The sequence below is a fragment of the Zalophus californianus genome, chromosome 7 (genome assembly GCF_009762305.2).
Source record: "Zalophus californianus isolate mZalCal1 chromosome 7, mZalCal1.pri.v2, whole genome shotgun sequence".
Classification (NCBI taxonomy): Eukaryota; Metazoa; Chordata; class Mammalia; order Carnivora; family Otariidae; genus Zalophus; species Zalophus californianus.
Genome location: NC_045601.1, coordinates 111,524,043 through 111,551,817, shown reverse-complemented (window position 1 = coordinate 111,551,817; position 27,775 = coordinate 111,524,043). Strand labels below are relative to the sequence as shown.

The following is a 27,775-nucleotide window of genomic DNA, read 5'->3' as shown; positions in this document are numbered from 1 at the left end:
TTTGTTGTCACTTCAATGGGTACTTGAGGTTTCCCTTTTTTTTTCCTTCTCTGAATTACAAACCTGGCTACAAGAAACATTCTTACTTATGACCCCTTGTGCATTTCTCCAGGGGCACATACCTCTGAGTAGAATTGCCTGCTCTGAACACCATGTGCTTTTGTTAATTTATTAGGTGGAGTTGCTCTCCAAAGTGGTCATACCAGTTTGCCCTCTTACCAGTAATAGATGAGAATTCCCTTTGCTTAACATCCTCACCAATATTTACTATTTTCACCTAATTGTTGCTAATCTGAAGTGTGTGAAGTATCTTTAATTTGCATAGCCCAGATTCCTAGAGAGATTAAGCATTTGTGTATGTTTCATTTTGTGAATCACTTATTCCCATCCTTTGCTTACTTTTTAATTGGTTCATTTGGCTTCTTCTTTATTATTTTGGCCTTTGATTACATATTCTTGGTCCTAATCCAGGGTATATCCTCTCTTAATCTGTGATTTATTTTTTCACTCACTTAATGGTGTCTTTTATACATGGAAGTCCTTAATTTTAATGAAAGGGAACATATCAGTGTATTCATTTTTACTGATAAAATTTATCAGTAAATGTTATTAATTGATAAAGATAGATTTTGCCAATTGATTAAAAAGAACTATCAATTTTTTCCCCAAAGACCAAATTCCTTTATGGTCTTGTTTAAGAAATCTTTATTTATGCTGGGGTCATAAGTTTTGCACATTCATTCTGGTTCTTTAATCCACCTGAAATTTATTATTGTCGATGGTGAAATTAAGAGATTTAATTTTATTGTTTCCATATATATGTCGAGTTAATTGCTTCAGTACCATTTATGATAGCTCATCCTCTCCCCCTTAGGTTTAGGGTGCTTAATCTGCCATGCAGCAAGAGTTGTCTTTGCCTGGGTTGGTTTCTGTCATCTGTATTCCTGCCCATTGGTCTATTTATCTGTCCAATTGTCAATACCAAGGGGCCTTACCTACTGTAAATTCATTGACAATCTCGGTTCTCTTATAGTAAAGGCCCTTACTTTGTGGTTCTTTAGGAGTGTCTGGAGTGTTCTTAGCCCTTGGTTCTTTACATGTTTTGAGAGTTCCAGGAAAACAAAAAACCAACCCTGTTGGAATTTTTAGTATAGCTATATTGAATTTATCAATTACGGTGGCAAGAATTGCCACTTTCAAAATAGTGAGTCTTTCTATCCATGAATGTGGGGTTTTGTCTTCTCTAGCAATTTTAAGCAAGTTTTATTATATTCTCCGTAGAGATCTTGCCCATCTTCTGTTAGACTTTTTTCCATGTAGCCAATTAAAAAAATTATAAGTGAATTTTTAGAATTTACTTTTTAATTATTGCTGCTGTATATAAGCACACATCAGTAATATTGCTAGATGAACTCTCCTATCAATTCTAATAATTTGTGTGTAGATTATCTTGGATTCTCTATGAAGATACTCTCGCCTCTATGAATAATGACAATTTTGTTCCTTTATGTCCATTTCTTATTCATTTTTTCCCTTGCACTCTTCCAGCGGCCAGGATCTGTACTACGATGTTGAATAGGTAAATAGCTTTGTAAGGCTAGGCAATCCTTATTTTCCTGATTTTGAAGGCAATGCTTATAAAATTTCTCAGTTAAGAATGATGTTTGCTCCCGGTGTGGGTAGATAGCCCTTATCAGAAATGCCCTTGTATTTGCAGTTGGCTATGCGTTTTTACCTGAAAGGATATTGAAATTGTGTCTAATATTTTCTGAATTCCTACCATGTGCTTCACGCTTGTCTGCCTCTGTAAGGCAACCTCAAGGCATGTGAGAGGTAGGTCCTTCCCTCAGGAAGTAAAGCTAAGTCTCCACTGGGGAAAGTGGTCCTCATACAGGAATCACTTAGCTTACACATGACTCTGCAGAAAAGCCGATGCCGTAGAGGGAAGGATAGTGTGGATGGACGGTGTCCGTGACCACACACCTGAAAGGACTTACATACTGGACCCAGGGAATTTGGGGGGTTGTGAGGAAGAAGGGCATTTTCAGAGGAAGAAAAGACACAGTCCCAGAGGCAGAAACATGCCTGAGGGGTCCATCAGCTTGAGAACTGAGGCTTGTGGAGCAGACCCGTTGGCCATCTTGCCAGAAAGGAGTCCTGCTTTCTCCCACAGACACCTGTACTGTACCCGGAACTACATCCACCTGAACCTGTTCGCATCCTTCATCCTGCGAGCATTGTCCGTCTTCATCAGGGACGCGGTCCTCAAGTGGATGTACAGCACGGCCCCCCAGCAGCACCAGTGGGATGGGCTCCTCTCCTACCAGGTGTGTGACGTGTTCAGGAAGGGGCCTGGAGAGGGATGCATAGTCAGTGAAGGCCAGCCTCTCCCCACCCACCAAGGCCTGGCACAAAGAAAAGGCAAGAGCTGCTCCGCCTGGTCCTCAGGGAGCCCCCAGTCCGATGGGAGAGGCAGTCCACCCTGGGGAGCCCCCAGGCTAAGGAGGTGGACGCTCTCCCTGCCCCTAAGGAGTGGACTTTGGAAACGGACCCAGGCTTGACTACCAGCTCTGCTACTTACTAGCTGTAGAGTTTGGGGCAAGTCACTTAAGTTCTCTGCGCCTCAGTTTTCTCACCTGTAATGGGGATCATATTAGCTTCTCCCACCCACGATAGTGATTCAGTGAGCTAGAGCAGATCAAGGTCTTGGCACTGGCCCTGGCAAGAAAGCATTAGCTCTCTCCTCCTGCATTCAAGGTGGTAGGGTAGCAGCTGGGGCAGGATGGGGAGGGGGGTCAAGAGAGGCAGGGGGCAGAGCTGTTGTCCCCTGGGGACCCTTCCTCTGCCCCCAGGATTCTCTGGGCTGCCGCCTGGTGTTCCTGCTCATGCAGTACTGCGTGGCAGCCAATTACTACTGGCTCCTGGTGGAGGGCGTGTACCTGTACACGCTGTTGGCCTTCTCTGTCTTCTCCGAGCAGCGCATCTTCAGGCTCTATCTGAGCATAGGCTGGGGTAAGGCCCACTGCCATTCGGCTCACGCGCCCCTCTGCCCCAACCTGTGGCTTGGGAGGTGGGAGACCCTGACCTCTCTCAGAACTACTGCCTTCAGCCTACCCCCAGGAAGCCAGCTTGGGACTCAGAACACACTGCTGGGCCAACAGGCCCGGCCCACTGGATAACTCTCTCCTGGGCATAGGACTCTCTGCAGGGTGCTGTGGTTACCCTCCCATCCCTGCATAGCCCTAACCACTTAATGGAAGCAGAGGCCTCCCCCCTATCTGGCCAGGTATACCACACGCACCATTGGCGGCCACGGCACTGTCCTCAAATACTTCTACTTCTGAGACCCCTAGGGATGGAACCCCGCACCCAGTCCTTGATACCCAGGCCCTGAGGGAAATGGAGAGTCCTGGGCCTCAGGGTAGGGTGTCTGGAGGTGAGCGCTGAGGGGCTGTGGCTCTGTCACCCGATGATGAAGAGGAGGGCTCAGAGGAGCCTGGCGGGGCAGGGCTGGTCAGCCAGAAGCCCGCTGAGGAAAGGGTGGACCGCGGATGTGCCTGGAGCCCAGCTGGAAATGTTCTAGCCAAAAAAGTTTGCAGAGAACCATTGTGTCTTTTTTTTTGCTGGAACATTTCTGGTTGTGCTTCTGCCTCTCGCCACGTGGGATTCTGATGAGAACAGGGGCTGATACCCCCCCCCCCACCGGCAGTCCCCCAGCCCCCACCCCACGACAGGGAAAACAGATGCAACAGTGCTTACTCTGGAGGGGCCCACAGGAGCCCCCCTGGGACGGAGCCAGAGAACCCTGCCCTCTGGACCTTTCCAAACTGCCTGTGTCCCTGTCCCCACCACAGGACCCTGCCCTCCACCTTGGGCTTGCCATTCATTCCTTCATTCCCTACAGTCGTTCCGTCCTTCGGCGGCCTCAGGCTCTGACCAAGGCCACCCCGACTTCCGGGGACTTACCGCCTCAGTCAAGGCCACATGACGTCCCCCTCTCATGCTGGTTCCTGCCCCTGAGCCTTTGCAAGGCTGTCCCCCATCCAGTCCGCCTCCTCAGGAAGCCTGCACAGGTTGTCTGGCCCTCTCAGCCTCCCTGTCCCTGTCCCCCCCCTACATTCCTTTCTGCTGCTATCCCTCGTTCACTTGGCTCTCTATGGCCCCACTGTAGAAGGGGGCCTCTAAAGGGGGCCATCAGTATCTTGAAGGCACCAAGGCCCAGAGAGGGCAGACCCTTATAGGCAGAGCAAGCACTGGAAACAGGCCTCCTGACTCCCAGGCCCTGGGCCCCTGCTGCCCGTCATGGAAAGTTCTCTGTCCTGTGCTGTCTCTGTAGTCCCCTGAAGGCCCAGCTGAGCAAGCTCAGGCCTCTGCGCAGGTGGGCAGGTGGCCTGGCCTCTGTGTCCCGCTCCCTGCTTCCACCCTTCCCTCCTCCTCCCACAGGCCCCACCCCTCCCTGCTCTGCCTTCCTCCCCTCCCAGGCTAGGGCAGTCACCCAGGCAGGGGGCAGCTGGAGAGCCCTGCCGCTAACTGAGGGTGGGTGGGGTTAGCTCTTTGAGAGGAGCTCTGGGAAGTCTGTCCTTAGGGTGGGGGATCGTGTCTGTCCATTCTGGGAAACAGCATCAGCAGGGTTAGTTCCTGTCTCCATGGCGACCCGAGGGCAGGAACAATCAGAGGGACAGTGTGATGTGTGCAGAGGAGCGGGGGTGGTTGGTGGAGGCTTGGTAGGGACACATGGCGTCCTAGAGGTTTCTGAATGGGAAATGGGGGAGGAGTGCCCATCCTTTCCCACCACCCCATGCCGCGGCTCAGGGCTTAAGGTCAGTGGGGGCACTGGGGTAGGCCTGGGGGACCCTCCTTCCCCCTGAGAACACCCTTATCTTGAGGAATTGGGATGGGGAGGTACAGAGAGAGACAGAGGGGCAAGGACAGAGGACAGCCAGATCCACAAAGAGCTCAGCTGTGGGGCCAGGAGACCTAGCCCACGCTGGGGTGCTTAGAAACAACTTTTAGCTTCACATGTGAGCAGAAGAATCAAAATGAAAACTCTGACACAGTTGGGGAGTCCCCAAATGACACGTCAGCTTCCACAGCCATCTGCCAGCAGCAGGGTACCCCCATAACCTACCACAAAGAGGCTGCCGGGGCCGGGGGTGGGGCAAGTGATGGACAAGGGAATCCTTACTTCTCAGGGCCAGTTCTGTGTGACTTAATTTGGGCTTTTTTTTTCTCCAGCCTGTCTTGTTGACTTTCTAAGCAGCCAGCAGGAAGTATGTCACGTTTGCATGTGGCAGAGCCCTCGTGCCTGCATTTTTAAAAGGGCTTTGTTAAGGAGAGGCTGATGAATGAATGAAGTTCGCAGGGTCTTGTTGATAACATGAGTGAACTCCCCAGTCCTTGAGTGGGGTCTCAGGGAGAAAGGACGCAGGTGGCTGGGGATGCCCAAGAAGGAGGTGTCCATGGGTGTGCGTGGCTCAGGGAATTGGCAGGTTCTTGCCTGGAGAGTTTCCCTTCTCTCATCGATATATTGCTCCACTCATTCCTTCCTTCCATCCTCTCGGAGTATCTTCTATGTGGCAAGCTCTGTGCTATGTCCTGAGGCCTTTGGAAGCCACCCGTCCCTTGTGCAGTCTCATGAAGGCCTGTTACTAAAGCATCATGGATGCTCAGAGGTCTGGCTTGTGTGAAAATAAGTGGCCAAGGAGAAAGACATCCAATGAAGAATGCTGGTCAGCTGCTCGTCTTCCTCCATCCCCTGTCTGCACTGTAGTTCTAGGCATACCAGCTACTCAGGAGCTGCTCTTGAGGACATGGATCATGGTGACAGGAAAGGCTATGAAGTGGGCTCCACCCTGGAAACGTGCTCTTGGGGGAGACCCCCCCTAAAGCCACACATGCATATGCACGGAGCCCCCCACCACACACTCACATCTGTGTCCATACACCTTGATACGCACACTCTTACCTATCTCCCTCCCTGAGAGAGGCACCCCCTAGGGACAGGTGTGGGGAGTTGGTGCAGAAAGCCACTGAAGGTGGTTGGCATGGGCGTGGGAGGGCAGCCCTGCGTTCTAGTCCCACCTGTGCCCTCCTGAGCTCCTGGTTCATCTCCATCTGTTGTGAGGATGGGCAGTCCATTTGAAGTCGGCAAACGTATTGAGCCCTCAGGGCGAGCCAAGCACTGAAGCTGAGTGAGGCTCTCCCCTGAAGGAGCTGGAAACCAGGAGAATGAGTTCTCTACTGCTGCGGACAGAAGACCCCACAACTTAGCTGCTGAAAGCAGCCATTCTTATTGAAGTTTCTGTGGGCGCGAATCTGGGTTCAATTGAGCTGCATGCCTCTGGCTCAAAGTCTCTAACAGGGATGCAGTTAAGCCTTCGCCCTGGGCTGTTGTCAACCCAAGTCTTCCCTGGGGTTGGAGAATCCCTTGCAAACTCACTCGCAAGGCTGTCAGGAAGTGCAGATCTTGCTGCCTGTTGGCTGGAGGCCTCCATTCCTCACCACAGGGGCCTCCATGGGCTGTCTGAGCGCCCTTATGACCTGGCAAATGGTGTCCCCCAGAGCAAGCGATCAGATTGAGAGAGAGAGAGCCCAAGGCAAGCCTTGTATAACCTTTTAAGACAGTCTTTGATAACCTAATCTCAGAAGTGACATACTGTCACTTCTGTATACATTTTCAGTCACACAGACCGATCCTGACACAGCATAGGCTACACCACGGTGTGAAAACCGGGAGGTGGGGGCCACTGGGGGCCTTTCTAGAGGCTGCCTGCCACACCTGTTGAGTCTCAGCCGAGTGTAGAGTGGAGCTGTTGTGACTGTGGGCCACTGTGCGGTTAGTTGGGCTGTTGGCATCAAAGTCAGGGCCCCTACCTCCCCTCCAGGCTTCTGCCCAGCCACCTGCAGTGTGTGCAGGTTGGGCACAGGTGGCTGGCGGGGCTTCTGGTGCCTGAAGGAGTTGATCGAGATGGGCATGTGGGCCGCGGCAGGGGGAGAAGGGCAGCAGAGGGTTGGCCTGTCCCCACCTCATCCAGCATGTTCTCCCCACTCCATGGCCTGGTCCCTCTGTTACCTGGGTGTCTGCATCCTCATGCCTCAGCCAGGACTTGGGGGTGAGCTCCAACAGTGTGCCTGGGAGGAGGGGACTGCAGAGGACAGATACAGCCAGACGTGGTAGGATCCTCTCTCGGAGGAAGAGTCCGGGGAGCGGGATGGGGGGGTCAGTGTTGGTGCTGCCTCCACTCTCCCATGCTCCCAGACCAGCCTGGTTCCACACGTGCTAGGAAGTGGTTTTGTGGTAAAGGCAAGGGGAGGGGCCTGGGGAAGGAGAGGCCTCTGGGTGTGCCTGGTGCTGGCTCGGGCCTGCCAGCCCCTCTCCCCTCTCTCTCTGTCCCTCTCTCCTCTCAGGTGTTCCCCTGCTGTTTGTTATCCCTTGGGGCATTGTCAAGCACCTCTATGAGGATGAGGGGTGAGTGTCTTGCTCCTGGGTCCCCATCCTCAGACCTCATGGGATTCCTTGACTCCTGGGGTGCGTCGCTACGACCCATTGGGAGGATAAACCAAGGGACCAGGAGCTTAATTTGTCAATTTAGTTTTCTAGTCCCCCTTCCCTACTCCTCCCCAGGACTGTGTGATGACAGACAGTGCTGGGTCCATGGGGTCTGTAGTGGTTTTTCTGTAATAACCATGAAATGCTTCTGCTATTTTGTATATGATGCTAGGCACACATGACTGCTCGTAGGTTCCTGAAGGGGCTGTGTGTATCTCTCTGTGTGACCATGTATTTAGGACTCTGGGTGTGTGTGTGTGTCTTGAAGGACTCTGCATGCGTCTGTGGGACTAGTTGTTGGGTAGCTCATAGTGGCCGTGTTTGTGTGCCCCTGGGCCTGCACTGTGAGCTGGGGCTTTGTGTGTCTCCCTTCCTCTTCAGCTGCTGGACCAGGAACTCCAACATGAATTACTGGCTCATTATCCGGCTGCCCATTCTCTTTGCCATTGGGGTGAGTGATAGTGTGGGGGCAGGGTTGGCTGTTCTGGTGGGCCCGGAGTTGCTGCGGGAAGGCCTGGAGACCATGGGTGTTTCGAGAGGACCTCCAGCCACCCTCTCCCCTCTGCCCCCCAGGTGAACTTCCTCATCTTTATCCGGGTCATCTGCATTGTGGTGTCCAAACTCAAAGCCAATCTCATGTGCAAGACAGACATCAAGTGCAGGTGATGTGCCTGAGCTGGCTCTGTTGGACGCCCTCAGCCCTTGCTTCCAGAAGGGACAGAGAGATCCTGGGGTGCTGAGCTTGGAGCCCCACATGACCTTCTTCTCCCACCTGGCCCACCCTGGGACCCTAAGCCTTGTCCTTAGCCCTGGACCTGGGGCAGCTCCTGGGCTTCTGGGGGTCTTGACCTCTACTTCCCCCCTGCCAGGCAGCCCAGCCCATGGTATTTGGGGTGGGAAGGGGCTGTCACCCCTAGATGTGGGGTTGGGACACAGAAAGGGGAAAAGAGTCCACTGGGAGAGATCCAGAACAATGTCTTCACCTCACCCCCAGGCTTGCCAAATCCACACTGACGCTCATTCCCCTTCTGGGGACCCACGAGGTCATCTTTGCCTTTGTGATGGATGAACATGCCCGGGGGACACTGCGCTTCATCAAGCTGTTCACAGAGCTCTCCTTCACCTCCTTCCAGGTGAACTCATGGTCGGGGGTCCTCACTTGCCAAGTCGCAGAGTGGGAGTGGGGCAGAGACCAGCCTGTACCATACAGATGGGCACCCTGGGGCCTGGGGAGAAAGAGGGCTGTGCCCAGGGTTCCATGGCTGCAGCAGAGCTAGGGCTAGAATCAGCATCCAGTAGCCCCCGCGTGGGAAAGAAGCCTTCCCAGAGGTAGCCTGGCTTCACAGTGGCCATCTACTGGGCTGCTGCTCGGCGGCAGACACCCTGCCAGGGGCTTTGCACACATTGTGCATTTTTATCCTCACAGCATCCCAGGAGCTGTGCAGGATCACCCAATTTTACAGAGGAAGAAACTGAAGCTCGGAGATGTGAAAACAAAATGTGCTTGGTCACATGGTTTCCAAAGCCAAGAATTCATCCTCTCCACTAGTATTAGATGAGGCCAAGGGTGTAGATGTATGAGAGCCTGGTCCCAGCACCTCAGGAGGCCTGTGGGAGGGCCACATGAATGTAGGCCCATGCACGTGCACTTCACATATGTGCGCACGCGCACACACACACACAGAGATCACAGTTCTGGAGCACTGAGTATGCTGAGTGAGCAGACGGAGCCATGGTGGGGAAGATGGCCCATGATCAGAGGACTTTCTAGGGTCAGACCTCCTCAAGGAGAGGGCGCTAGAAGAGCTTCTGCAGTATCTAAGCAAGGGGTCTTCTTGTTTCTCCAGAAAGGAAAGGAGAAGGAACCTACCACTCCGGCTCTGGGCCTGCCTGGGCTGCCCAGTCTGAGGAGGTGGATGTTGGAGCTGGAGCCCCAAGGAGTTTAGGGTCTCCCTGCAGGGCACCTCCCTCCCGCTTCCTCCCTGCTGACATGACTCTTGTTTCCAGGGGCTGATGGTCGCCATCTTGTACTGCTTTGTTAACAATGAGGTAAGGCCTAAGGGGGACAGTGGGGACACTTATGGGCTGCTACTATGCTTATGGGCTGTTCTAGAGTTGTCAATGGGGACTCCCATCCATCTTTTCAGCTGAAACCCCAAACACATCCCACTAGGCCCCAGAGCTGAGGAGACATCTTGTCCATGAGTTGTATTCTGTGCATGGCTCTCTCTCTCTCTTTCACACCCACACCTGCATATGCAGGCATACCTTAATGGATGTGAACTTGCGGAAGACCCAGCCTTGTGTAAAGGGGGTCCCGAGTGAACAGGTGGTGGTTAAAAGATGATTCAGGAGCAGACGTACCCAAGTCACGTATTGGGGCTTTAATAATCACTATCTTATTTAATCGTCACTGCTTCCTCCCTCCCCCATCAAAAAAAAAAAAAAAATCCCTGCTAAAATTATGGTTTTAATATTGCCACTTTTCACACATGAGATTATTGGAGATCAGAGAGAATAGGAAGCACGCCCCAGGTTCGGCCTGGGGGTGGCAGAGCTGGGATTGGGATGCACTCTAACAGAGAGAGGAAAGTACCCACTCTGTGTGTGCAGGGGAGAGCCCCGTGCACCATGGCAAAGGGCTGTGTTCCTCCGGGAGCTTTCTGCTTGCTGGAGTGGAAGAAGGGGGCTGCTGCTGACCCCCACACCCTCTCCTGCAGACCCTCCTGGACCATAGCCCTCACTTCTCCGAGACCATCAGCCCTGGCAGGAGGGGGTACCTGTGCCTATGGTGCCTGGGGAAAGCCCCTTCCACCCAGGTACCCAGTTGGATCTGGCGCAGATCAGGAGCAGCCCCACTCCATCAAACTGGATGCCACAAACACCACAGTGCCACCGCCCCTTCCTTCCAGGGGGGAAACAGATAATAGTACTAGATGTGGCACCGGGGTCTTCTGGGGAAGAAGCCACAAGAGGGTTAACCCCGGCAGGGAAGAGAGCGCGGGAAATCTCCCATTCCAGAGCCTGAGGGGCAAACTGATGACTCTCTTAACTCTACTCAGGCCCAGGTGAGAGTTTATATCCGTGAGGCTGGGGCTCAGATGGCCCGTGGACACGGCTCCCTGAAGAGCTGGTGCTCTTGGTGTGGCTTCTGTCACTGAGTCTGATATTCCACAGTTCAGAGATCTCAAGAGTCTGCATTCATACACTAGTTTTACTTGTGCTCTGGGTGTAGGGGATGTGGGGGTGGCAGTGGGTGGGGACCTTGGTATTTCAGGGAGCGATGAGATGGCTCAAAGAGCAATGTGATGCCATGGGAAAGATGTGGGACGTGGGCTTTGGCATCAGGGCTCTGCTCCCATCTGGGCCCCATCGCTTAATGAGCTGTGTGGCTTTGGGGCAAGTCACATGCCCACAGTCTGATACCTGTTTCCTCTTCTGCAAAGTGGAGTTAATGATGCTCAGAGCACATGGAGCTCTAAAAGGGCGGGAAACCCTTCCTGAGTGTTTACTATGTATAAGGGGCTCACATGTTTTATTAAATGCAATCTATGTAGCAGGTGTTGTCATCATTTTACAGGTGAGAAAATTAAGCCTTGGCAAAATGAAATGAATAGCCCCAATTCAGCAGCTAGAAGGTGGTTAAGCTGGTGGATGGGGAGGTGTCTCCAGTAATGGCTCAGGGCTGCAGGGGCTGGGAAAGGGAGGCAGTGAGTGGCCCATAGATGTGTTCTGGCCCTTCCTATGGGCCGGTCTCAGAGGGCCAACCAGGCTCCGTGTGGGGTGGGCCGGGGAAGGAGAGGAGGCCGGTGTAGAGCATACTCATGGGGCCTTGTCCTACAGGCCCTTGATCCATGGGAGGCAGCATGATGTGCCAGCCTACTTCTTCCCCACATCCGAGCCCTCACAAAGAACTTCCTAAAAACCTGAAGAAAATGTTGAGATACGAGCTCTGCAGGGGGGGCATTCCCCTCAGGAATGGTTCTCAGCTGGAGGGGTGAGGTGCTGCCTGGCCCTAAGCTCTGCTGCTTTATTTTCCAGGGACGGGGGCAGGGTGGTGGGTGTCCCTGTGCGGGCTAGAGAGAGTGAGGCTCCCTTCTATGCACTTCTGCCACTTCTCACCTCGGTTCCTCACTGTTCCTGTTCCCCACTTCTCCCTCCTGTTCCCCCAAACCATGCCAACACACACGAGTGCAAGGCCTCCCCACCACTTCTGTGGAGAGTTTCCCGGACCCTGACTGAGTCTCCTCCCAACTCTCTTCCTCAAAGCCCATCACCCATCACCTTCCTGCTTCACCCACCCCCCAAGGCTAGCCCAGCTTTGTCAGGAGGGAGGGGCGGGCACACATGCCCCTGGGCCCTGAGCAACTAAGGACCCCTGAGTCACAGGATCCCCAGCTGGCCTCTCTCCTTGGGCTCTCCCAGGCTCATGCTTTGGGGTCTAGGAGGCCAGTGCACTGCCCAGTTCCCCAGAGACGCCTCAGGGCCTAGCTCCTCCAGGGACCAGGACAGACGTGTCACCTTCACTGGGCCACAAAAACACACGTGGCTCCTGGGCTGAGATCCCTGTCCACAAAAGCTGTTCTCCAGACCCAAGGTTGCCATGGCAATGCCAGGTACTTGTGACCTGAAGAGAAAAGATGGCCTGGACATGGGTCCTACCTCAGCTGCCTGGAGAGCGGGCCTAGGGGAGGGGAGGCCTGGGGGTGGTTCTGCTGTGGCTCACGTCCTCTGCCATGCCTCTGACCCAGGAGCCTGAGTACTGGTCCCAGATCTGCTGCTTCCCAGCCGTGTGACGTGGGGCAGTCACTTTGCTTCTCCCCACAAATGTAAACAGAAGTGAGTGAGCTTCACCCATTCCTCACAAATCCCAGAGCCAGGGGCCTGACCAGACAGGCCCTTCGAGGCAGGGAGTCAGGTAAACCTAGCGTGTGAGGAAGCACACCGCCCTAAGTGCTGGGACGGGTGTCTGGGACCGTGGCGTCACGCCCGCCGTTTCACTGTAATAACTCAGTAGTGGAAGGAGCCCCATGTCAGTTGCTCATTTTGTCACTCGCTCCTTCCCTCAGCCCATTTACAAAGCATGTGTGGAGCGCCTGCTCTATGTGGGACACTGTGTTAGGTCTGAGGAATCCCAGACGAGGACGAGGTGGTCCCAGCCCTCGCCAGGCTGAGTGGGAAGGAGACACGCCTGAACCAGCAGGACCTAAAGAGTCCTGGGAGCCAGGAGGCCAGGGCTTAGGAAACCAGCTTTGAGGTCAGCCCCAATCTAGGTTTGGATCCTGGCTGAGATGGAGGGAAATACGGAAATACTCTGCACCTCAGTTTCTCCACCTCGCAATGGGCAAGAACAACAGGAACTACTTCACAGGGTTGCTGTGAAAGTCAACTAAAATAATCTGTGGGAAGCGCTGGGCATGTAGCAAGTGCCCAATAAATGGTGGCTTTTCAGGACAGTTGTCTTGACGGGGACCATCGCAGAGGTTCAGGAGAAGTGCTGAGGGTGATGGAGGCCAAAAGGGCCGCATGTGTCAGCGCTCTGAGAAGTCCCGGTCCCGTCCCTCTTCCTGCCGGTGTCCAGGAAATCACCTCAGTCTCTCAGGTGGCTTCCCACAGATGTACCTCGGTTTATCATCTTTTTCCCCAGCCTCCGCAGTTAAGGGCTGTGAGACGAGATTGGTCTCCATGCTGCTGTACAAGCAGAGGCCCCCGTCAGCCTCTGGTGTCCTGGTCCCCACCCTGTTGGCGACCATGGGCCCAGTCTGCTCTGCATCCCTCCCGCACCCACGCCTAGGTGCCCCCGGTGCCACTGCCCAGGAGACCAGGGCTGTCCTGGCAGGCAGGCTTGGGCCGCCTCGGCTCCACGCTGCTCAAAGTTAGGCTCTCCCTCCTCCTTGTCTCCTCCGTCCGGGCTCCGGTCTCCCACATTGCTCTCGCTCTCATTCTCTTCCGTTAAATAATAGCATGATGGATTGCAGAGGGGCCTTAGCTGAGTCACGGAGTTTAGAGATGGAAGAGACCAATTAGGTCATCAACCTCATCTCTCTCCTGAGGAGAGGCAGAAAATAGGAGACAACGATAAACAATTTTATTGGGATATTAATTTAGGCGCCCGAAGGCCTTGACTTGTATCTCTTAATATAATACAGTGGATTTCCCCCCTCCCCTACTAATGTAATAATGGGGCCATTTTGTGGGCAGTTGGTTTGCATGACGGTTTTATTTCCCTCCTTTTCCCACGGAAGGTCCAGATGGAGTTTCGGAGGAGCTGGGAACGCTGGCGGCTCAAGCACTTGCACATCCAGAGGGGCAGCAGCATGAAACCCCTCAAGTGCCCCACCAGCAGCCTGAGCAGCGGGGGCACGGTGGGCAGCAGCATCTACGCAGCCACCTGCCAGGCCTCCTGCAGCTAAGCCCCCAGCATCTGCCCTCCCTGTGGTCTTGCTGCTGGCTGGCTGGCCAGCCCAGGTCGGAGAGCCCCTGCCTGGGCTGGGGACGGGAGGGACAAACACTCGCATCCATCCCTGCTTTCCCTTCCCAAGCCCATCAGACAGGCAAACGGGCAGTGCCTCCTGGGACCCGTGGCCACATTTCCTCTGAGGAGAAACAGCTTGCTAATTTGATCACTGTGGCAGGAGGAGAGAAAAACCGATTGCTGCTAAACTGAGCAGGGTTTCTTCTTGTGAAGCTACCAGGCCCCTGGGGTACCCCAAGACAGAGCAGCAAATCAGCCTCAGACTCGCACTCAAGGTCAATGGCTTATTAGTGGGATCGGGGCGTGCAAGAGGAGGTGCTTCTGAGAGAGGCTCATATGATCTCAGCCAAACAGAGCTGAGGGAATGCGAGCCAACTCTGTTTGCCTCCAGTTGGGTCACCACCCCCACTGCTTCCTCATGAAGGGACGCTCTTCCCATGTCTGCATTGCTTGTTCATCTTGCCCCCTCATCTCACCACCCCGCTTCTCTATGGGGGCTTTGTTTGGGCCAGCAGCGGCAGCTATTTCTAGAAATGGCTGTGGGTGGTGTTGAGCATGAGCGCTGAGAAGGTGCCTGACGGGTTCCTTTGCTGGTGTCCACTTCTCCCATGGGTATCTGACCTGCCTGGGTGCCTGCTGCCAGTGTGCCCAGGGAGCCAGGGCAAGCTCACAGCCAGGAGCCCAGCTCTTGGGGTGAGCTCTGAATTCTAGTCTAGAGATGCTTCAGAACCCTCTGGGGTTCAATGAGGGAACTTCAAGAATGCTTGCACTGGGGGATAGTGTACCTGCAACTGTTGGGAACCCAGAGGGCCGAGAGCTTTACTTCCACCTCTCTGGGGAAAGGCTTTTTATTTGTGACCAGATTATGTATCTTGCATGGGAGTTTGGGTGTGCCCTCTAACTTTAAGAGACTTCTGGGGGAAACTACCCCTCGCCACTGTTACCATGGAGAGGCGGTCTTTCCCTAACATTGGTTTCTTCCCCTTGAAAGTCCCCCACTTGAGACCTTGTATATACTTGATTCATTTTTCTTTATTGCTGTGAACAGTCTGCATGTGCAAATGTGTGATTCTGATTTCCCCCACCTGATGGAAAAAAGAACGAAATCATTGTGATTGTTTGTGGTGGTGTTGCAGGGAATGGAGTAGCAATGGATTTGACTCAGCCACAGTTTGAGCTCATCAGTGTTTTCCCTGTCTCCAGTTTCATCCCATAAACGAGCAGCAGAGAGGCTACAGAGGGGAAACCCAGACAGAAGGGAGACAGCCATCCCAGGGAAGCTGGCAATGGAGTCTGTGGATGCAAAGGAAGTTCCCAGAGTAGGAGAGAGCTCTTAGGGGAGTCAAGACCTCCTGGGAAGGCAGAGGGAGTAGCTTCGGGTGAATTCCTTTATGGGCCCATCTCTCCCTCCTTCTCCTTTTTAAATGGCGGGGGACCTTCCCCCAAAACCTTGCACCAGACCCATTTTCCTGTGCCTCTCAGAGAGCCATGTTATGTACAGGGGAAATAATAATGGGACATAAAACACATCAAGCAGAAAATTTCTTATACTTCAGCTTCAGTGAAGTGTTGTGTCTATGTTAATGGAGAAGTTGAACCTCAGGCTAAAGAAGAATTGTGCAGACTGGCTCCTGGAGAAAGTGTAGAGAGGTGGGGGATGGGGATACCCCTGCTTCCCCAGAATAAGGGAGGATTTTCCAATAAGCCCCACTCCTTGGCTTTCCCTTTGGATGGGGGTGGGGGAAGATGAACACCCATGAGTTGATGTGGGGTTCAGCTCTGGTGCCAGTGTTTCAGTTTGGGATAAACTGGAAGATTTCTAGAATCATTAATACATTGCACAGAAAAAAAAAAAAAAAGAAAGAACCAGATTGATATAACCTGAGAGAAATAAATTTTTGGGGGGGGTTTGGAATTGTGGGGAGAAAGTGTTTAGTCAGGCACCAGGGAAGCTCAGTTTAAACTGTAAGTTTGGTTTAAACTGTAAGTAGAGTTCTTTTCCCAGCTGGTACTGGTGATTCCTGATCTCAGAAGGCTCATCATACCCCCGTGCTCCAACCCTTGTAACACTGAGGAACTGTTTCCTTCATAGATACATATCAGATACTGAAGAAATATTTTCTTTGCTCCAAGACGCACACTATTAATATTCATTTGATTGGCAGTGTACTCCCACCAAACTATTCTGAAGCTCTCCTATGCTAAATATAACTCAAAGAGATATGGGAACGATCCCATGCCATGTACTCCCACATTCCACTAGCTGTTTACATGCGTGACGCCGTAAGTGTGGAGCTTGCTGCACACACTCTTATCTGCCTCTGTCCTGGGGGTACGATTGCTGACCAGCAGGTGTGGACGGTGTGTGTGTGTGTCCGCAGCACAGCCAGCAGGGTCTGATGACTTGCGAAGCGAGCCGGAGTTCAGCACTCTGGCCAGCTCCACTCCTTAGGGGCTTAAGTCGTGTCGACTACGTCTTTACCACGTCAACCTTTAGAACAGCTAAATCACAGAACTGAAACAAACCACTTACACTGCAAAGCTGCCTTCAAGATGACTCTCCAGATTGCCCGCATGATTTTCAATTGCCTCAAGGCAATCCCCACTGAAGCCCATACCAGTGGTGTTCTTGAAGACTCAGAGCAGGGAAAGACCTGCCCTGATCTAGAGAAGTGAGGAGGGAGGATTGCAGAGCTGACTTGCTGGAGGGTGGCTGGGCTGGGCCTCCCAAGTCCAGTGAGGCCTCTGGGAAGGATAGGTAAGAAATAGAAACAGCCATTCAAGATCCTCTTAGTAAAAGTTGGCAACATGTATCTGAAGTTTCTGTTAAAAAGGAAATGCAGCAGCAAAAGGTAGACAGGTCAGCTAGTGAAGGCACCACCTCCTCAGGGACTTATACTACCAAGAGGAGGGGAAGGCTGCACTTTACTAGCTCTTACTGTAGTACTTCATTCATCCTTTTCTTAAAATTAAGCAATTGAGATGCTACAGAGCACACATATATATAGACACAGCAAGTTAGCATTTTGAATAGCGACTCCAGCGCTCTTTTAATGGGTTGGCTGAATGGTTTTCTGAGGCATCTGTGCTTATTTGACAAGTTGCTCTGCCAGCCACATAGAGTGAACTAAAAGAACCAGAAAAAGGTCCTGGGCCTTCCCCTTTGGCTCTCTAGTCTTCCTGAAGTTGGAGAAGACTAGCAAACTGAGCAGCGTTAATCTAGCAGAGATGGAACGGCCACCACAAGGGCGAATGGAGTCAGCTCACATCCACACCCTGAAAGGCTCAGTTGCCTCATCAGGGTGGGCCATCTTTCAGCAGCTCCTGTCTCCATCCACAAGGAGAGAACACTTGGGGCGGGGGGGGGGGGGGGGGGGTGTGTCCTGTGCACAGCAGCACACAGTTAGGAGATGATGAGTCTGGAAGCATCCCACCCACTGTGAAGGTCATGGGACCACAGAGTCCAGGGTGGAGATGTGCGGAAGCCTGAGCTGTAGATGTTTTCTCTCTATGCACAGACGGAGTTTGCATTATTGCTAATGCCTGCGACGTGCTCAGGGAAGATAAAATATATTCCAGAGGTTTATTTTCCCTCCACTGAATTGATTCTAATCTACGGTGCTGACCCTGCTTTTGGCTCCTATGAGGAGCCAAACTCGATAAAAAACTCTCAGATAAAATATTTCGGCTTCCTCAACTAAGACAGCTATGTGAATGACATGCTAAGTATTTCAACAGAAACCAAGTTAGTAGCAACTCAAACTTTCTTTTTTCCCTTTCTGTTGCTGGAGTGGGGTTTTTTGGGGAAAGAAAATGTGAGAAACTGCTGCAAACAACATCGCCATGCCCCTACAGTGTCACCTGCTGGCTCAAACCAGCTCTGTGGCCATGCCTGGAGGGCCAGAGCAGGAAGTGTTGTTAAGCAGTGTAATTCAAACACTTAATGCCACCGTGTGTCTACAGTGTATATAATTACTTATGCTCTGTCAGTGGATACAGATTGGCAGGAAGCAGATAAGCATAATTGTTTCCCCATTAACGACCCAAATCTCTTGGACTTTGCCTACATCTGAATCTATCAGAGGGGAGAGTTTTTGCTTCTCCCCTTTGGCCATTTTAGGCATTTTTTCCAGACCTGATCCAGTGGTGCATTTTCTCTCTGATGCACCCCAGTTCCTCCCCACCCCCACACTACCTCCCTCACCCCCACCCTCCCCATCCCCACCATGAGCTTCCCCATACTCCTCCCCCATCTAGCCATGTTAGGAACACTGTCCTCTCAGCTGTGACCAATTTGGGGGTGCAGCTGAGAGTGAGGCACTGCCAGGGCTGAAATGATGCACCGTACTCCATACTCTGGCGCAGTGAGGAACATGGCAGCCAGCGACTTGGATCCCAACTTACACTGGGGTTTTGCAACCTTTGTAATGGAGCCTGTCAAAACTATCAGTAATTAGTCAACCCGGACAATCTAGCATGACTAATTGCCACTGTGTCAAAGCAATCTGGAAGAAGGAAAACATCTATAAATGAGAACATTGGGATGTGGTGAGCAAAAAGCTCCAAGCGAAGTTTGGAACATATTAACAAGCGAGGGTCTTGGCTTCTTTGCAGGGGAGCCAGGGGGTGGTCAAGAAGAAGCGAGATTTCTCCCAGACAAGTCTGAACCTTGCCAAACAGTTCACACTTCCAAATCTGCAGTTCTAAGCTCCTCCCACTAAAAGTAATCACATCCTCAAAGCAGATCAACCTCAACATCCCATTGGTTTTGAGGGGGTTCAATGCAGAGCTTTAAATGCACCAGGAAAGGGGTTTGCCAGGCTCTCAGGAGCTGGGTTTCTGTCTTCAGTGCTCTTGGGGGATGTTTGCTCTTCATGAATGTTTAAACAAGATGATTTTCATGCGATTTCTTAATGTATAAATTCATGTAAAATACGACCTGCATCTATAGGTAGCAAACATGTATAATTCCTCGCACAGACGTGAAATGGATTCAGGCTCTTCCCTAATTTGCTTTGTAAACGTCAAATGAAGTCCTGTCATTACTGTGTCTCTCTTGCTCTTCCTTTGGGAGGGGAGGTTTTCTGCAATGTCAACCCAGGTGACTCATGGTGCAGCAGGAAAACACAAAAGATGCCATTTCCAGCCCAAGGGGAAAAAAAAACCCTTGCTCATTACTCATGTCATGATTTTCATCTTCAAAGCACTTACCAAGTACTAATTTATCCATTGCAGCCTTTATACAGGGACTGCACTGCCATTTAATTAGAGAAGTTGGGTGGTCGAGTGGCTTAAACAATGACTGGCGGCCAAATGGACGTGTATTCTAATTCCACTCATTCATTTGATCTCCCCCATCTAAATGAACTCAGTCCATTAAATCCATTTTTTCAAAAATGTCACAAAAGCACAAGCCTTGTTTGCAGAGTAGCCACAGAATTTGAATGGAGCTGCTGTTTAGAGATTCATATTCAGAGAAAGGAACTTTCCTCCAATTTAAATAATCTCTCACTCTCCAGGTTTCTAACTCACTCTTCTAGAAGAGCAGAGGAATTGCAGATTCTCCCACTTCCTCCACCATTGCAGCTACCCATTTGAAGATCCATGTGCTTATCTGAAGGTTTCCCTAAATGACCTCTTTTTTAGACAAGCGTTGGGATTTGTCTCTTTCAAACTCAATAATTCTTACTCCCGAGAGCAAACAACAAATACAGCCAACTCCTGGTATCTGCATCTTGGCTGGGCTGGTCTCCCCAATCTTGCTTTTGACTTCATTCACTCTCCTGTGATAGTCTCACCTCTGTCTTTTTTTTTTTTTTAAAGATTTTATTTATTTATTAGAGAGCGAGCGAGAGAGAAACATCATGAGAGGGGAGAGAGTCAGAGGGAGAAGCAGGCTCCCCACTGAGCTGAGAGCCTGATGTGGGACTCGATCCCAGGACTCTGGGATCATGACCTGAGCCGAAGGCAGTTGCTTAACCAACTGAGCCACCCAGGCGCCCCTCACCTCTGTCTTTACTCTGCCACTCAGCAGTAGAAATAAGAGGGAGCTCAGAGCTTTCTCTCCCTGCCCCATCCCCAGGGAAACACCTGCCCAAACCAATAATGACCAGCACATTTGTAGGATGTGGAAGCTGGACAGATGCAACCTCAGGAAAAGAGGGTATGCTATGGCCTAATAGGTCTTAACCTCAGCCTGCCCTCAGGGGTAAGGGCAGCTTTCCTGCTCTGCTGGAATTTTTGGCCTCCAGACCCACTTGTGTTCACATGCAATATAGAGCCACATTCCAGGGACTGATGCTCCACAGGTGGGGATAACTGAGGTCCACAGAGCACTGGTGAAGAATCTCACTCCTATGGCTTGTGTAGCAGCATTCCCAAGGGTTGGGAATCCCCCTCCCCACCCCCACCAAATCCCTCACCATCGCCTCAAAAGCCTATGCCTTAAACACGAGCAGTTCAGTGTCTTTCAATCCCTCCCTCTCTCCTCTCTCTCTCTCTCTCTCTCTCTCACACACACACACACACACACACACACACACACACACACACTAAACAGAATACTGAAAACATGGGGTCTCCCTTACCAGAAATAGTGGGGAGAAAACCCTAGCAGTACAAATGGGAATAGAAAACAAGATAGGCAGAACATTGGAGAAGATGGAAAAATAGACGCAATATTGGAACAAGGAAGAAGTAGAAATTGAGTGTCCTCAAATGTGGGAAGAGTAGGTGGGAAAGATGATGAGGCCAGAACCTAAGAAAAGTAAATAAAGAAAAACAACAGACTGTGTAAATGTGAGAAAGAGCTCTGTAAGACACGAGGAAATTGCAGAGGTGGAGGAAAAAAAAGGGGGGGAATTACCAGTGGCGAGCCACAGGGAGCCAAGTTAGGAGCCCCATCTCTAGCCAGTGTCATTAACTCCTTCCATAAATCTAAGCTCTTTCCCTGAAGAGGTCTCTAATCCTAAACTGTAATAGATTCTTTTCTTTGGTCCTAAGGTTCATTTTAACTAACATAATGATTTTAGAAAGAGAAAAAGATCACAGCCTAGAGTAAATCCAACTAAGTTTTTTTCTTTTTTCTCCCACTGATACAGGGCACCGGTTAGAATGAATTACTGTGGCTTCTCCTCATGTAGAACCAATAGACCTCAGGATTTATCTGTGTTGCAACCTCCCAGAATAAAGTCAATAGCTGAGAATTATAAACACAGAACAGTCCCAGGCCACGAGATGGACTGCTCTGGGGCTAAAGTAGGCAGGTAACACCTGGAGGGGATTTACAAGCAACTTTTTTTTTTTTTTAACTTTCCATATCTCTAGGGTGAAAGAGCAAGGGCTTGAAATAATAAATAATGTTTACAGAAGACTTTTCAGTTCCAATGACCTAAGGTGGAATTAGAAACACAGCGCAGGACTTGGGCGTTTTAACTGTACACATGTAAGAGGTACAACAGAACGGCCATAGTTACTGTACCTATTAGGTTCAGTCTTCAACGATCTATAACAATTTATGGACATTCCTGGCTTATAGAGACACGTGTTTTACCACCATATATTTTGCCCTCCAGAAAGCTTTAGAACTTTAAAAATGCCTAGACAATGAAATTTACAGTTTTATTGAACCTCAACTGGTATCCACCAATTAGATGCCACTTTACAATGAAGCCACCCTCAAGCCTTTTCATTCTTCAAGTCCTGATATGGGAAGCAGAGACTGGAGAACCAACATGCAGGAGACGCACCCTAAAGACATCTCATTGTGATGAAGCTAAGCCAATGCCCTTCCAACAGCATCCTTTGGAAAGGTACAGTGAAAAATCAGATGAAAAGACATGTACATTGGGGCAACTGGCTGGCTTGTTGGTAGAGCATGCCACTCTTGACCTCAAGGGTGTGAGTTCAAGCCCCACATTGGGTGTGGAGCCTACTTAAAAAAATAAAATTAAAATTAAAAAAAGACACGTACACTCATATAAAAGAATCAGGTTACCATACAAATTATACTGTGTTGGAATATTCTTAGCAATCAAGAGAAACTTCCATAACATGACACTTTACATAAGGTATTTACAAAAATACCTTCTCTCAGAAAATGGTAAAGATTACAAAGCCTGCCATCCAAGGCATGATGGGGCCACAAGTCTAGAAAAGATGCCATATCCATGGAGTCTTGGCATCAGCTGCAACCATTCTCTCACATTCTCCTGGGCTGGAACTCCGCCTGCTTCTCAGATACAGCCCTTCTTCTTTGCCTCTTAGTTTTCTTCACTGACTTAGTCTTGGTGTTCACTCCTCACATACGAAATGCAACTGCTTTTGAGATATTCTGCATCCATGGTGCAGAGCCTCTGAGGGTATGCCAAACCACCTGAAACCCAGCAATGCCCCCAAATTGGAGTCATCTTCGTAATGGCATGTGGGGCTCAGGCACCCTCTGTTCCAGCAGCCCACATGAACAGACTTTGTTCACACCTGCACTCAGAATGGTGCACTGGTATAGATTTCCAAAGGCTGCAGCAACGAGATCATGCACACCCTATGTAGACATTTTGGAATCCAACTTCTCTCTCCTCCTTGGGGCTGGATCCTCCAAAGCTGTCATGTCCTAACATCAATTTCCCACTTAGTCATCTCTCCTTAGCGAATGTCCTCCCAATTGCCCTACTCACCCTGCATTCACCAGCCTTTTATTAGGCATGATGCTTCCTCTGCTTCTGGGAAATGTACAAATGTTAGGAAATTCTCCTTTTCCCATAAAGAGTTCTTTGAAAATCATAGATAGGGGCAGAACCTGGTATCACCCACAAGAAGTGTCAGATTAGTTAAAGGCATTACTTTTTCACTGATGAGAATCTAGAACAAAGAATTCTTCCGTATCACTCTGTGCCATTTCACCGCATGAGATGTGTAGCCCTGCCGAAGTCAGTCTAAATCTCGGGGGGAAAGTCATTAGAAGGAATGTGATTAAAACAAACTCTGCATAACAAGTCCATTTGTGTCCATAGAGATGGTCCCCTGTAAACGAACTGCTGAATGTATAAAAAATACTCTGCCTATAAATGCATATGCTTTTTCCCTAGGAATCATCAAAATATGATTAATATCATTAGCAAAGCAGCGAGATGAAGTATTTATCATAGGAGAGAGGTAAAAAGGGACATGGACACATAGGGGAGGTATGCTGTTTTTACTGGGGGATCAGGGAAGGCCTCTCAAGTGATGTGACTCCTGACTGGGGTAAGGGAACAAATCCCAGGCTCATCTAGTGAGTTCTAAGCAGAAGGAAGAGCTAGCGCAAAGACATGAAAGCAGAAGCTGCTTTTGTGTGTTGGAGGCGGAGCAAACTACGGCTCACTGCTTGGTTGTATAAACAAAGTTTTATTGGCATTCCCATTTGTTCACATATTGTCCCCCATGGCTGCTTTCGCTCTTCAATAGCAAAGTCGAGTCACTGCGACAGAGACGGTATGTTCAACAAAACTATTTACTGTCTGGCCCTTAACAGACAAAGGCCAAACCTTCTTTTTGCAAAACGCTTGTGTCTAATCAACATGAAGGAAGTGAAGATAACTGGGAGAGGCAAGCAGGGGCCAGATCACTTAGGGCCTGGTAGGATAAAACCAATAAACCACCAACCAACCCCCACGTGAAAGACACGTCTCCCAGGGTTGGGAGTGCAGACATCATTTATCGCTAGCTTGCTCTAGTCTGCCTGTCTAAACTCTGCCTTGTTGCTGGTCTGCAGGTTCTCAACCGTTTTTCCCCTGTGGCGGCAATGTGCACATGTGATAGGCTCCCATGAACATACCCCTGATAGGCCCAGGCAAGCAAGCAGGTGTGTAACACAGGGTCACCTTGCAGGTGCATTAATAAAATGGCAAAATGAACATTCACAAATAATAATTTCCTAATATTTTAAATGTGTCACAAGGCACAATGAGAACCACTGCTACAGACTATGTTTCCTAGCATTATTTTTTTTCTCATTGGAGCAAAACTGCAGACACAAAACGTATTCAAAGACCTTGCTACTCAAAGTATGGTCTGAAGACCGTAGCATCAGCATCACCTTGGAACTTATTTGAAATGCAGAATCTTAGGCCTTGGCCTAGACCTACAGAATCAGAATCATCATTTTAACAAGATCCCCAGGAGATTTGAATAGTCACTAGGGTTTGGGACCACTATCCTGATTGGTCTCTAATTATTCTTTTCTAAGAGTTTGAAATATGGTTTTAAATTTCAAAGAGGTTAGCCTATTTATACTATTCATACTAGTGAACACTGGCTACAATTTAATGGTTAATAATACAGGACTGGCTAAATAATTGATACATTTATCTATATAGAAAGATTAGCGGCTGGCAAAATAAATATTGTAGAAGGACGTGAGAATTTATTCATAGCTTATCATTAAGTGAAAAAATATCAATTATAGGCTGACTAAGACTAAAACATGCTAATTAAATAACAGAATGTGGCTCTTATTAATCTAAACAATATAGTAATGATATAACTAATAAAATGAGGAAAGAAAAATGGATAGGAGGTGTAAAGCAGTATAGTTATGTTGATTCCTCATCTTTCATAGCCATAGGTAATAATATGTAATTTAAGGCTAATAAATCAAGTCATAAGTTATAATTATATTTAAAAATGTGAAGTCGATTAACTGATCAGTCAATAGGATTGAGTATTGAGGAATGGAGAGACGTAGGGAAATACTAACTTCTTACATTTGTTTTTTACATGATATTAACAAATACTGCCTAAAAATCCAAAGGATTAAGTAATGAAAGTGAAAAAAAAACTTTGGAACAGAAATCTAAGTTTTCCAAATTATCAAAAGAAACACACACACAAAGGGGAAAAAAACAAAACAATACAAGAAACAGAGACCAAGTGGTAAAATTACCAATAAACAGAAAGCATAACGTGAGGAGATAAACAAGACTCAATAAATATAAATGAGCTAAACTCATCTATTAAAAGAAAAATATTCTCGTAATGTATTACAGAGTAAAATTCAACTATTCTCTACAGACAAGCAACACACCTGACAAAAATGACTCAGGCTGAAAACTACAGTATGCACAGAGGCATGCTTGGCAAACACAAACAAAAAGCAAGCAGGGGTCCCAATCTTAATACCAGATAAGGATGAATTCAGGGCAAAAAGCAATAAGGAACACAAACATGGCTTTTTATAATGCTCAAAGGAGACAATCTCTAATGAAAAATAGGCTTTTATATATGCCAAAACCTGAGAAATACTCAAAAAATACTATAATCTCATGAAAATTATTGATTAAAAATAGTTACAGAGTCTGTCAGCACATTACAAGAACAGTACATTGAAATCAAGGGTTATTTATTCCAGGAATAAAAGGATGGTTTAATATGAGTAAATATACAAACTGATTACCTTAATTGGCCAAAGAGAAAAATCACATAATCAATCTCCACTACACTGAAAGAGATTTTGTGAAATGCAACATCCATTCTTAATTTAAGAAGAAAAAACCTTTTAATAACATAAATACAGATGATAATTATCCATCCACTTACCACAGAGCCAGCAGCATGCTTACTGGGAAAATACTAAAACATGCTCATTAAGGTCAAGAACAAGACAAAGACATCATTGACCATCATTCTGATTTAACATTTTCTGGATGTTCTAGCCAACGTTACTAGATAAAGAGAAAAAACAATGTTATTAAAGAGGAAAAACAAGAGCTAGAAAAAGAGGAGTTAAATTTTACATTATTGGAAAAGAAAATAATTATCTATGTGGAAAATCCAGGAAAATCGAGTGAAACACCATTATAATTAATAAGAAAATTCAATAAAGGACAAGAGCTATAACAAATTAATATACCAAAATCAATAGCTTTCATATATATATGTTATTGTTATATATATATATATATATATATATAGTTTTATATATATATAACAACCAGTTGGAAGAAGTAATATAAGTAATATAAGAAGAAGTAATGTAAGTCCTCAGAAAGCATCACTTTTTCCCAGGCACCCTAGTCTTCCTCCCGATTGTCACCTTTTTCCTAGGTGGTTTCTTGTGACCGAAAGGCTATCTCTTTGCCCCTGCCTATTTTTCTGGGGAGTACCTGATGCTCCTTCAAAGTCAGTACAGTGGCACCTTCAGAAGGCCAGCCCTTTCTGATTCCTGATGCTCTGGCCCACATTTAGACATCACACTGTCATAGCGCTTACCACACTATCCTGTAACTATCTGATTATTGGCTGTCTCTCCCATTTGACTATGAGCTCCTTGAGAAAGGGACCTTGTCTGCTTTCTCTTTGTGTGCGCAGAGCCTAGCACCAGGCCTGGCAAAGATTAGTTGCTCTATCAATCTCCACATTAGATACTACATTAGGTTTCTGATTCTCTTCATAAGAAATAACCCAAACATGAAGACAGGACAGACTGACAGATCAATGGATAAAGATGGGCAGGTAGACAGGGAGAGATATGACATATTCCAAGAAGGTAAAAAAGCAGGTGCTGGTTTGTAGATTATTATGTCTCATCTCATATAATCCCATTTATGGATTATAATTCTTTCACTGATGAAAGAATGAATTCAGTAAAAAAAAAGGTATTCAGTAAAATGCTGTTAAGTTGATTAATGCAAAAATGTATCTGTTTTGGAAATAAATGGTTACAGATTTTATTTGGTTCCTTTTCTAAAATATTTGTGACTTTTATTATGTTGACTTGTAGGATATTCTGATTTAGTTTTTAATGATCATTATTAATATTATTGGTTTCCCCAAATTAAAACCTTCCACTTTAACATAAAAATTAGAATGTATAAATACACTTCATAATCCAATAATTTTGCCATACTGTCTATATTTGTTAAAAAAATCTTAAAAGGTAGCTGAATAAGAAAATATGTAAACATTTTCACCAATGGCAACGAAAAGGTTAGGTGCTCCATAAATGAATGGATGAATGGGTAGGTGGATGGACAGACCAATGAAGGACACAGAGAATGCACTTTCCACATGATAGCCCAGGTGATCTCTTAAAAATGAAAGTTGGATCATGTCATTCTCTTACATAAAAATGTTAAGTGCATGTAAATAAAGCCCAAAACCTAAAAGAGAAAAAAGAAAGCAAAGTGCAGAATAGTGTTTATAGCGTGCGGGTCATTTGTGGGCTGGGCAGAGCATAACAGGACATGGGGGAGGGAGACTCTACCCCTGCATATCTCCTGCGCCTCTTGAACTCTGAAATGTATGCATGTGAGTACAAAAATAAAATATTCTTTTCTATAGTTCCAACATGTTTTAAAATGAGCTTGTACTTCTTTTTGTAATAATTGTTTTTAAAGAAAACTTCAAAATTGATGCATCTTTAATTATCTGACAGTCTTTAAAGCTAGTTCCTCAGTATTTTAAAGCCATGCATGTGGTTCTTTTTCTCTGTGTGCTCCAAATGAACAGTTCAGAAAATAGTAAACCTTGTGGCCCCTTTTTAAAATACACACCCATCTTTCTTTGCTTGGCTCTCCTATGCACTGTTTCCTTCCTATTTTAACATTTGTGATTTCTATCAGTGGCTCTTGATCTTTGGTGAACTGGAGCTTGCCCCAGGGAAGCTGTTAAAAAGCAGATTCTCAGGGTGCTACTCCCATACATTCTTGGGCAGTGGGTCTAGGCGGGGCCCTGGAATCTGCATTTTAGCATCACTACAAGAGATTCCAATGCAG

At 48.3% G+C, this 27,775-nt stretch overlaps 1 protein-coding gene across 1 annotated transcript in view; it reads left to right on the top strand.

Moving 5' to 3' along the window:
* GLP1R (glucagon like peptide 1 receptor) overlaps nt 1–14,103 on the top strand; it is a 32,485-nt gene extending 18,382 nt beyond the window's left edge. Inside the window, exons 6-13 of the mRNA XM_027600863.2 lie at nt 2,174–2,327; nt 2,853–3,012; nt 7,408–7,468; nt 7,931–8,000; nt 8,123–8,211; nt 8,544–8,682; nt 9,557–9,598; nt 13,795–14,103. Coding sequence (XP_027456664.2) covers nt 2,174–2,327; nt 2,853–3,012; nt 7,408–7,468; nt 7,931–8,000; nt 8,123–8,211; nt 8,544–8,682; nt 9,557–9,598; nt 13,795–13,962 — 883 coding nt within the window. The 3' untranslated portion in view covers nt 13,963–14,103. The remainder of the gene's footprint in view (nt 1–2,173; nt 2,328–2,852; nt 3,013–7,407; nt 7,469–7,930; nt 8,001–8,122; nt 8,212–8,543; nt 8,683–9,556; nt 9,599–13,794) is intronic.
* Nucleotides 14,104–27,775: the final 13,672 nt, after the last annotated feature.